The 12,124-nt window shown below is 45.1% G+C and overlaps 1 protein-coding gene across 1 annotated transcript in view; it reads left to right on the forward strand.

The window, feature by feature from the left end:
• The window catches only part of LOC106735899 (uncharacterized), a 17,378-nt gene extending 9,702 nt beyond the window's left edge, over nucleotides 1–7,676 (forward strand). The window contains exons 3-5 of the mRNA XM_027775480.1: nucleotides 2,977–3,040; nucleotides 4,495–4,650; nucleotides 6,175–7,676. Of these exons, the coding sequence (XP_027631281.1) occupies nucleotides 2,977–3,040; nucleotides 4,495–4,537 (107 nt within the window). The 3' untranslated portion in view covers nucleotides 4,538–4,650; nucleotides 6,175–7,676. The remainder of the gene's footprint in view (nucleotides 1–2,976; nucleotides 3,041–4,494; nucleotides 4,651–6,174) is intronic.
• The last annotated feature ends 4,448 nt before the right edge of the window (nucleotides 7,677–12,124 follow it).

Genomic DNA, 12,124 nt, shown 5'->3' on the forward strand with positions numbered 1-12,124 from the left:
AATGGCTCCAGGGGCTTGATGGAGGGGGGGATCAGCAGTTGCCCATCAACATCCAGTGGAGGGACAGTGTTTATGACCCTGGCTTTAAACCACTCACCATCTCTTAATGACCCAACTACCCTGCCTCCAAAAGTGCAGGGCTGCAAAGTTAGATTAATCCAAGTGAGAGCTGGCAAAAGCCTGAATAAAAGCTATGGCAGTAGAAATAGGGGAAAAGAGCAGATTTATCAACCATTTCCTAAATGAAAGCAACAGGACTTGGAGGCGGGGTCTTCTTCAAGAGAACAGAAGGTGAAGTTAACTATAACTTTGAGATGTCTCATTTGGGAGGCTTAAGTAGTCATTCCTCAAAGAAGAAATTTGTCGTCTTCTCCTGTCTGATTTCCATAGAGATAATCAGTTTCTCTCAATATAAGCATCATCCCTCCTTTAAATGCAAATGGACTTTGGATGTTAGTATTTAAAGCAAATTAGTATGGACAGATATTGGTCCCTCACTGAATCGTTACTCACTGTGCTGTATGAATTTCAGGAATTTTCCCCAAATAAGTCTCTCTATTCCAAAGTAGTAATAATTGCTGCTCTTGCCTTAAATATCTTTCTGTTCATTATTTCTATCTCATATTGCACCAGATTGTCATATGCTTTTCTCAGTGGCTTTAGTTTGGTTGAGGAAACATGTTTATCATATGTTGAATGAGACTGTTGGCTTGTTCAGAAGGGACCCTGTAGGGGCCCTGCACTAACCCACTGTTAATGGAGTTTTAGCTGCACTGAAATGCAGTCAGGTTTGAAAACTTCAAGGATGCAGTACTGGATGAAAATGGTTTGGCAGTGATAGGAATGTTCTTAAAGGTAAAAAATTAAATAAATGAATAAACAAACAAACAAAAAACAAACTTGACCAATTTTAAATGACATGTGGGATTCTAAAATGAAAAGGTAGAATATTACAATTTTATCATATACTTTAATAATATGTTGGGAGTGGTAGCAGGTGGCATGGAGATTAAGGAGGGTGGGTCCCACATGGCTGCTGGGTCTAGGACTTGAACTACATGGTCAGCCATGTGGGATTCAACTGCCTTAACCACCATGCTCCAGACTCACCTATTATGAATATATTTTAAATCACCTAAAACTACACTATCCAATATGGTAGCCATAGATCATGCATGGCTGTTGAGCATTCAAAATGTGGGTAGTGTGACTGAAGAAACAAAGTTTTAATTTTACTTACTTTGAATTCATTTAAATTTTAATTTAAAAATTGATACTCAATTCAGTTATTAGAAAACTTAAGAATATTTAGAACCACTTGGGTATGTGTACATCTCATTTCAAGTATAAATTTTTTGAAATCCAAATACAGATCAAGTATTTCTTATGCATCTGAACTGGCATATGCTGTAAGTGTAATATACACAACAGATTTTCAAGCTTTGGTTTGGAAAAACAAAATGTAAGCTGTCTCATTAATCATTTTTCATGTTAATTACATATTGAAAAATGTATTATTAAAATGAATTTCATTTGTTTCTTTTTACTTTTTAATATAGCTACCAGAAATTTTTAAATTACTTGTGTAGCTTGCATTATATTTTTATTTTTAGGCACTGGCATAAAAGGATAAGTCAAAAAACAGATAAGATGTGCAATTAGGAGCTAGCCGGTGGCCGATGGTTAAGGTGCTGAATCTTACATGATTTATTTGCTTGAAAAACTAAATCTTAGACCTGGCAGCTTGAAAGATATGCTGAGCATATGTGCATGCATGCCCAAAAATCCCCAGAGGAGAATGGAGAAGGGACTGTAGTGTGGCTGTCCTACGGGAGGTGATTTCTCACTTTCTCTGTTCCTCTGTCTCCGTCTTTCTCTAGCTTGCAAATGCATCTTATGTCAAAAATCTAAAAAAAAAAAAAAAAGAAAGAAAGAAAGAAAGAAAAGAAAAAAGACGTGGAATTAGTTAAGAATAAACTCTAGCAGTTAAGGGAGCTAGATCTCACGTGGCTGACCACTGATCAAATCCCAGCCCTTAGCAGCTTGAAAATCACCAGACACATGTGTATGTGTGCCCTGAACCCCAACAGGATGGAGAATGGAAGAAGAACAGATTGCAGTGTGACCACACCTCATTGGGGCTTGGTTTTTCCTTATTTCCCTGTCTGTGGCAAATGCACATACCCTCTGGCAATACACTTTAAATGGAATAAAAAGGTAAAGGCAAGCAACTGTGGGAGAAGCTCATCAACAAGCTAATATTAATGAGGGCCGTGTGCCCCACCTTTGCTCAGTGTTTAGTGTGTCTTCCGAAGAGCTCGCTCTTGGCGGTATTCATTACTCTCTGTTTTTCACTAAAAGAAAGTGAAGCTGAGGTGGAGGAGTGTTTTCTTGCCAGGTCACACAGCTCACTAATGGAGACAGATTGGAAATCGCTAGTCCGCCCTCTCATGGGGGCCTATGAGCTCCTGCAGGTTCACAGCTGGGAGTCCCCCACCTGCTTTAGTGCACTCTGGAAACTGAGTGTTTTCAGGGTACCTAGAATTTGTTTGAATCAAGTATGGTGGGGTGTGCTGATAAGGGAATGACCGTCGTGAGGCAAGAAGCTTGTTCTACTCACAGGCTGCTGGAATCAGGAGGCAGGGTTCCCCGGCACAGCCACAGGGAGAGACACCAGGGGTGGTCAGTAGGCAAAGGGTGCTCCAGAAATTTGGGCAAGGGCTTTTGTTGTGGTTTCCTGGGAAGGAATGGGTGAGATAGGTTTATAATGTAGCTAGTTTGAGTCATTTTAGCCTGCTCTGGGGCATAGGGACTGGGCTGTCCCTAGTTGTCTGGCACCTAACCCTGGCGTGATTAGGGCAGAGACCAGGGGTCCGATGTAAAAGCCCTCTAAAGAAGTCCTTGGTGGAGGGTATCAGCTCTGGATTGCTTACATTGCATATGAGAGATACTTTCCTAATTGTTTGTTCTCTCTAGGAATTAGCCACCCTTGGGAGATACCATTCCAGTGGTGTCAACAAAGCAGAAGCCAGAAAACACGGTGAGTATACCCAGGCTCCTAGAACAGAGAACCTAAGTCAAAGCCTAAGTCAAAGTCCTGTGCTCTGACTTGCTGTGAGAGTTTCAGCCTCCAGGGCCTCTGCAGGTCAAAGCCCTGAGAAGTTCAGAGAGTGACTAGTGGAGGAGGGCTATGTTTCCCTGCAGGCTGCAGGCTTGTCCACAATCAGCCCACTCATCTGTTGTGTCTCTAATTTAATTTGGCGATGTTTATAACACTCTAAATTTCCAGATGAGGTGTAGTTTCAGACTATGATTTGTTTTAGGTAATCACCAGGTGGTTCATTTTAATTCTTATTCCATTCTAATTCTACAGTGAGATGCCAACTGTTTTTTAATATTTCCTCATTTGTTGTTCTTTTTAAGCTACACAAATACCGTAAGAGCTATAGAAATTTGTAGATTCTGTGCCATCAATTAAGCATAAGGTAACTTATGCTGTTCCTAAATCATTTGGAATGTATTTGATGTTTCAGTCTCAGAGTGGAGACATTAACAAAGCACTTTGAATAGGGGAGCATAATGAAGTGAACCATATTCAGGTTCTCTTTGCACGTTGCTGTGGAAGGAGACTTGCCATTCATGATGCTGGTGTTAAGAGCCCTGGCCCTGGGCCACACTGAGGGAGATAGAAGTGATTGCATTGGTGGGCACTCAACTTCCTGGTTTTATTGCCATGAGGCAGAGGACTCGGGAACCTACTGCTGTCCTCTCCTCTCTTTTGCACACCAGCTCCTTCTAAGTTCTTGTGAAAATACTCAGAACAGCCTTCTTTTCTCTAGTTGCCCTTTCCCAGGCAGGAAGCACAGAAAAGTTTTACAGACACTGAGACTTGTCCCACTGTGAAGAACAATCGCCCATATCCTTCAGGTCAGGTACCTTTGTCAGCCCCAATGTTAATTCCTCAGTGTTCAGGATCCCAAGGGGCTGCTCCCTGGAAGTCCACACATCTTTTCCCCTCTCCTCTCCTCTCTCCCCGTCCCCCCATTTCCCTCTCCTTTTCTCTTCCTCTCCCTCTTTGTCCCTGTCTCTTCTTAGTCTGGGACCCTGGCCCCTCCTAATTTGCCCTTCACTTTAGAAAAGAGACTTCGCAGTTAGTCTCTCTTGAACAGAGAAGCTCTGAGTTCAACGACCACCACTGCCTGAAACTCCCACGAGTACCCAGAGGAGACCTTCTGGGAGCTCCCTAGAAATGAGGGAGGGAACGGTTTAGGCTGTGTCCCATGGAGGAGTTTCAGAAATCCAGTTAATTGCAGAAAGAAAGCCTGGGCAGGAGTCTGTCGTGAGCAGTGATGCTTCAGGAAGCCACTCAGGCCCTGGTGCTCCCCCGGACCCCTGCTGGTTCTGGGACAGCCCCTGTGAGCCATCACCTGGTGATCAATTCCTGTGTGGTTTTCACAATTAAATAACGACTCAGTGACTCCTTCTCTTGGCCAGGATGCCCTTGTGGAATTTGGGTCGTTTGACCCTTCCTGCCTGATGCCCACTTGCCCGGATTACTGGACCTACTCGGGGTCTCTGACTACCCCGCCCCTCTCTGAGTCTGTCACCTGGATCATTAAGAAGCAGCCAGTAGAGGTGGATCATGATCAGGTACGTTCTCACCACCATTGCCGTCCTTGGAAATCCTAGCCATTTAAAACAGGGCTGGGCTCGAACATTGGCATCAGTTTTAACATCTTGGAATGCTTACACATTTTTATTAAAATATGCTAACGCTTGTCTTAATTTGGATATGAATTGAGAAACACTTCAAGTTAACTGGAAGGAAAAGCAAAAACAGAAAAACATAAGTTTTTTACTTCTATACATGACAATGATGTGTTTTACTATGCATGCACTATATAGAATATATAAAATCAAGACCTTTTTAAAGGGAAAAATTAAGACTGGAAATGGATGTATTCAAACCCTTTATAAGCCATAAGGCAGTTCTGCTCCAGAATTTCAAGATAAAGACAGAATCTATCAATGACTGTTCAGAAATTTTAATGTAAGTCGGTACTTTTATACTTGAAATTTATTTTCCCCTTAGAAACTAAGTTTAAGCGGTGGTTACTACATCAACACACAGAATCCTTTTTAATTCATAAAGTAACTAAATTATAACTGCTTTTTATGTATTAGACTTTTAGTGATTGAAATTTTTTTCACAAGCACAAAAGCGTGTGCCATTAAACCCTCTGCTGGTCCCCAGTATTTAGTTCTTACTTTGATGTGTGATGGTTCTTGTGTGATGGTTATATGAAGGGACTTTGAAGGTTGGTGGATATGGAATTAAAGTACCAGTTTATTGGGACTAGAAGATGGTGTAATGGTTACCTCACTGGACTCCATGCCAAGTTTTTTTATAATCATTCTTCAGGAATGTTCTGAAGATCCCTCATGTAAGATAACATTAGAGGAAGCTGGGTAGCCACCTCGCACCATCAACATTCAGGACCAGATTATTCTTTGTGGTGGGGGGCCATCCTGTGCATTGCAAGATGTCTAGCAACATCCTTGTCTTCTGCCTACTGGATGCCAGAAAGGCTACTCCTTCCCCTCGCAGGTGGTGACAACTAGTAATGACTCCTAGGTCCAGCTGGAGGCACAGTGATAACATAGCTCTGCAATTCTGGACACACGTGGGAAGGTCCCAGGTCCTTGTCCTGAGGCCTTCCTGTATGTGCAAGGCATATGCATACATGTATGTGTGATCCAGGCTGGCTGAGGCTGGGGTGGATTGTGGCATGAAAACCCTGTTGGGGGTTCCTGCCTCCCTTTCTCCCCCAACCAGGTCTCTCTCTCTTGTGGAAGAAATAAATTTTTAAAAAATATCTCCAGACTTCCTCTGTGTCCATTACAGACTCACCCCTAGTTGAACACCACTGTTATACACTATCTCTAATATCAACTAATAGATAAAATCCTTTACCTCTTGGTGCATGAGAAGGAGAAGAAACACATGTCTTCAATGTCTATGAGAATGGCTTTTAATTAACACATGAATTTACCAGCAGAAGATATATTTCTCTATGGTTCACATATAACAGCCTGTAGCTCACCAGAGGGTGGTGGGCTGTTAAAAGTTCTTTAGCCCCAAACTACAGTGACACCTACTGGGTTACATTGTAGAAAGGACATAGAAGGCCAAGATCGTGCCAGAAGTGAAGAAAGAAACTCCTGCCCCTCCCAAAGCTGAAACAAAAGCAAAGGCTTTGAAGGCCAAGAAGGCAGTGCTGAGAGGCATCCATATCCGAAAAAAAAGATCTGCTTTTCACCTACCTTCCTAAGACCCAAGACACTGAAGCTCTGGAGGCAGCCCAAATATCCTCAGAAGAGTGCTCTCAGGAGAAACCAGCTTGACCACTACACCATCATCCGACTCTCTCTGACCACCGAGGGTGCCGTGAAGAAGACAGAAGACAATAACACACTTGTTATTGTGTTCACTTGTGTTCACTGTGGATGCCAAGGCCAAAAACACCAGATCAAACAGGCCGTGAAGAAGCTCTATGATATGGATGTGGCCAAGGTCAACACCCTAATCAGGCCTGATGGAGAGAAGAAGGCAGATATGCGACCAGCTCCTAATTATGATGCTTTGGATGTTGCCAACAAAACTGGGAGCATCTAAACTGACTCCAGCTCTAAATATATACTTTTTCACCATTAAAAAAATAACAAGAAATTCTATGCATATTGGAAAGAAAAATACTTTATAAAAAGTCCATACCCAATGTTCACTCTGATGTCATTAGTATCTTAAGCGATATCTTAGATATATATGAAAAGTTATTTCTACCATTATGAACTGTCTTAAGAAGAAAAGTATACCATAGGAATAGCTGTGTTTTCAAAATAATATAGCTGGGAACATTCCATAAATAAGGAGTTGGCAAAAAACACAAAGGGGTTCATTAGGGAGTAGACAGTGTTAGGGATCTCATTCCTCCACATCGGCTGACTGACCTTACCCCTGCATCCTAAAACACTTGGCCTTCCCTGACCTCAAAAACCATTTGCAGCTCCCTTGTTAAGCTCCATTTAGTATCTTCATTGTTTGGCCATTCACTTCAGATCTGGCTCAAATCTGTTGCCAGATCTTGAATTCATTGCCAACTTCTACTCTCTGTCTCTCCCAAGCCCACTCTGCACTTCAGCATTAGGACCAGGCCATATCTTCCTTCTGCACTTGGTCCTGAGGGACACATTCTTAAGAGTGATACCACCTAGGAATAGACTTACGAACTTACGCACTTACCATCAGTTACCCTGCAGCCCTGGACACTTCGTTTTTGGGATCAGATCTTTAACTATTAGGGAAAATGTGCCTCACTCTACTCCAAGATTACCAGTAGAAATAGAAAAAGAGAAGTGACATTAGTATTCAGATAGAAGATGATCTATACATGGAAGTATGAAGACGGAAAATTATAGGAAATCAACATTGTGAGTCTTCAGACAAATCCTGGATGGCCATTTCCTTAACTGCTTACTTTACGGAAACTGAAATTAACCTCCACTCTAGGGGAAAGAAACACACATCACTTTTACTGACAAGAGTAAATTCATTTTTTTAGAGCATCCAACTGTTCACTTTTGCTATAGGGCATACATGCTCACTGGAGAAAGAGAGACAGAGATGGAAAGTGAAAAGGTTACCTGGGAATGGCCACACCACAGTCCCTTATCCATTCTCTTGTTAGGATTTTGGGCACCCAGGTATGCATATGCCCCCTCAGGCGTTCCTCAAGGGGCTGGCTTTGGGACTCTAACCACACAGATTGACCATGTGGGATCCAGCTGTCTTAACCACTATGCCACTGGCTTACTCTTCAACTGTACATTTTTACCACAGTGGAAGACAGCGCCTCCCTTCAGTAGTTGTCTACAATTTTCAGACTGAGCAGAAACTCCTCCTGGATTTTCTCCCAGTAAGTGTCAGGTGCAGAAGCAGAAGCAGCCCCTAGGCCCTCTGCCCAGAGCCAGGTGCCTGCGACCAGCCATGCAAGGACCCAGGCTTGAGCTTCCCTGGCTCGGAGACAGCATGTGATGCCCCACGCTGCCCCCGCGCATACTGATGGCCCCATGTCCGCGGCGCGCGGGCTAGCCCTGCGTGGTCAGGGGGTCCCGAGGCTCCGCGCGCTGTCCTTGCGCCCCGAAGCCAACTGCCACCAGAGCCCTTCGCGACGGTCCTCCAGCCGCGTCCGCAGACACCCAGAGGGTCTGGAAGCCCAAACCGCACTACAGGCCCCGCCAGCCCATGGGCAGCTACCTGGCCACGTACCTGGGCGCGCCCAGAGCTGCGCTGCCACCGCCCGCCCCGCAGCCAGGCCCACGACCCAGGACAGCCCGCCGCCTCCAGGCTCCTGGTCCCTGCCAGGCTCTCTCCTGCAGGCCTGAGCGCTGGGGCCAGACCCAACCCCTTCCCACACCGCCCTGCTGGGACTACGCAGGAGGCCACAGGGCCAGGCTCCCTGGAGCCAAGGACAGGAGGCGCTTGCCCCACAGGCGAACCCCGCAGTCCATCATGGCCCTGCGTTTCATCCACGCCGGGCTCAAGGGCTCCGAGCTCTGGCTCAGGAAGGTGCGGAGCTCCCGGCCGGCCCGCAGCCCGGTGACCATCCACATCGCCCCTCCTGCGCACCAGGGCAGCTTCTACAGGCGCCAGACCGCCCAGGGGGACCCAGACCCCTGTGCCAGGGAGACCGTGCTCCGCGCCCTCCTCCAGTGCAACAAGGGGCAAAAGAAGTTCAACGGGCCGCTCTGGTTCGAAGATCCGGAACCCAGAAGGCAGCAGAGCCCAGTGTCTCGGCCGTCGGCCTTCCAGCCCGTGCTCAGCAAAGGAGTGGTCCGGCCCTTCGTGCCCAGGCCAGGGCAGCTGAACAGAAGCCTCCGCTCCAGGGCGGCCCCGTCTGCCAGCCAGGATGGCCCAGCTGGCCAGCTCTCATCGCCCTTGTCCGCGTGCTGCCCGACCTGCAGCAGGGGCAGTGCAGCCTGGTACCCAGCCCCAGAGCCTAGGCTGGAGAGCCGGGAGCAGGTGCGGCACTCCCTGGGGGCCCCGAGGCCTTAGTCCACTCAGCAGGAGCCACCTGGTACTGGGGGCTCCATTAGCCTCTGAGCACACCTGGCCTGCAGGCGCCCTTGATCCTTAGAGGCAGGGGCCCTCCTACCACCTCCTCACACGTGCCCCACAGCCCTGCCAGCCTATGACCCCTGCTCTACCCCGACGCGAGTCATGGAGGCCACCGGGTCACTCCGCACCGCTTCAGCTGACGGGTCTCCTTACGCTGTGCAGCCTCCACCACAGGACTTTGTTCATGTCCAGACCCTTGCCTTTCCACTGGGAGCCCACTCACCCGGAAGGTGGGCTTCTCCCCCTTTGCCCAGTTTGTGTGGGTGAATATTAGTTCTTGTTAAATAAAAGGAAGATTTTATTGTCGAAGATATGGCTGAGCTCTTCCTTTCCAAGACTCTTACACTAAGGTTTCTCCAACCTGGCACCATGGACTTCTGGGCCAGATCATTCTCCGTGGTGGGGCTGTCTGGTGCATTGCAGGGGTTTAGCAGCATCCCTGGCCTCTAACCGCTAGGTGCCAGCAGTACACCCGCACTTGTCACAGTCAGCAGGCACTGCCAACAACTCTGGGACAGGGAGGTTAAAGTTACTCTGGTGGAGAGTCCCTACGCAACAGTGACCTCTACTGGCAGAAACAGCCAAGCTTGGTGTTCCAAAGTCTGTGGTTTTGTAATGCAAATGAAAAATAGAGAGATGAGGGCCAGCAGATGGTGTGGTGGTTGAGGTGCTGGACTTCACATGGCTGACTGTAGTTCGAGTCCCAGACCTGGAGGCTTGCTTTCTCACTTTCCATTTCTCTCTCATCCTCTCTCTTGTCAAATTAAAAAATAATAATAAGAAGCTGGTGGAGAGTCCCTACGCAACAGTGACCTCTACTGGCAGAAACAGCCAAGCTTGGTGTTCCAAAGTCTGTGGTTTTGTAATGCAAATGAAAAATAGAGAGATGAGGGCCAGCAGATGGTGTGGTGGTTGAGGTGCTGGACTTCACATGGCTGACTGTAGTTCGAGTCCCAGACCTGGAGGCTTGCTTTCTCACTTTCCATTTCTCTCTCATCCTCTCTCTTGTCAAATTAAAAAATAATAATAAGAAGAAATCAAATTAATAATTCTTTTAAGACCATATAGAGAAAGATGAAGAGAATAAAATGAAATGGTGCACACTTTACAAAAAATATTTCCACCATCTTTTTCTAATGCTTTGGGGAGTAAATAATTCCTGTATTCTGGCCCTTACTAAAATAACAGGAAATGCAAAATTGTTAAAAATGGCCTGTTATTTCAAACTTTTCAAATTGGCAAGACACTAAAAGTTAAAGAATACCAAGTGCTATTGAAGATGGACTTGGCGTCACAGGTGGTGCTGTAGAAGCCAATGGGTCTAGGTACTCTGGAATGGCATTTACTAGTGTTTCCTAGAATAGAGCACAGCTACCAGAATCTTGTGTGCACATCAACAGGAGATGTTCTTTGCAGTCCTCTCGGTCATTTCAGAGAATGGGAACAACCTAAGTGTCCATCAAAAAGGGACTAGATATAGGAAATAGGATATAGTATCTGAAGGGAACACTACTCCACAGATTAAAGGACATATTGGGTTTCTCAAACTTGACACTATCAAGCCAGATCATTCTATGTTGTGGGGATACCCAGTGCATTATAAAATGTTTAGCAGCAAATCTGTCCTCTATCCACCATCATTAAGGCCCCCTCCAGTTGTGACAATCAACGATACTACCAGGCATCGCCAAATATCCCTTGGAGAACAAAATCATCCCTTGGCAGAAAGCACTGAACTAGAGCTACCAATTTTTAAAATAACTTTCTTTTTTTTCTTTTCTTTATTATTATTTTTTTTAAGTTTGCTGTAAGGCATGTGTGTTAACCAGTGAGAGAGAGAGTGAGAAAGCAAGCCACCAGGTCTGGGACTCGAACTTTGGCAGGCCAATACTTCACCACCACACCACCTACAGGACCTGAACTACCTATTTTTTAAATAAAGGATACATCTGAAAAATACACCCTCAGTGAAAAAGATCTGAGGTGGAATATTATGTGCAGCCCATGGCATTCATATAAACTAAACAAATACCATAAAATGCTTCAGGCATAATAGAGAAGGCCAGACACCAGTTAAAGGATCATTTGGAAACTTTGCCATTGTTCTTTCTATCTAAAGCCTCTTTAAATGTTGTTTAAACATGAGTTTCATGGTGTTTCCCATTAGAGAGAGAACATAGCTGTAATCAAAGTCCCATCTCCATGGAGCTTTCTTTCTAAGTGGGTAGAGAGAGAAGATAAATAAATAAATTCATAGAGTGTCAGAGGGTGAGGTAAGTACTATAAAGAAACATGGAGGAAGAAGAAGATGCAATATTCTGTCAACATAGGTGTGGCCCCAAACACTCTCCTCTGTCCCCATCACCACAGAACTACAGTATACCTTACCATAAATTTAAGTTCTTTAAATTTATTTGATGTTTTCACTGGGGGGCAACTCATACTTTAATACAGTACCTCAGTACATAAAATGATAATATTTTATCATTTCATTGTACATGAGTTACTAGGAAGAGCTGGAGCTTAGCCTGTCAACAGGGGTGCACTGTTGGTATTTTGGGTGGGAAATTCCTTGTCACATGGGACTACCCTGAGCCTTGCACCACATTGACTATCTGTCATCCTCACCCTCTACCTGCCACAGTACTCTTCAGTCACAGAAGTCACCTCACAACCCACCCCATTTCTATATGCTCCACGGGTCGGGTCTGTACTGCTCTCAAGTAAGAAGGACTTCAAAATCTTTTCCAAAGTTTCAAGGTCATGAAAAATATAGGTAGACAGAAAAAATATCACAGAGCAGATCACACTAAGGAGATGTAGATTTGGGGACAGAAAAAGAACAGTAATAGAAAAACTGGGGAAAACAAAAAAAATTGATAGTTGAAGTAATAATGTTGAACCAATTTTAATTTCTTTGTTTTGCCAGGTCTACCAAGGTTATTT

Source organism: Tupaia chinensis, unplaced genomic scaffold (genome assembly GCF_000334495.1).
Source record: "Tupaia chinensis unplaced genomic scaffold, TupChi_1.0 Scaffold000567_1, whole genome shotgun sequence".
NCBI classification, from domain to species: domain Eukaryota; kingdom Metazoa; phylum Chordata; class Mammalia; order Scandentia; family Tupaiidae; genus Tupaia; species Tupaia belangeri.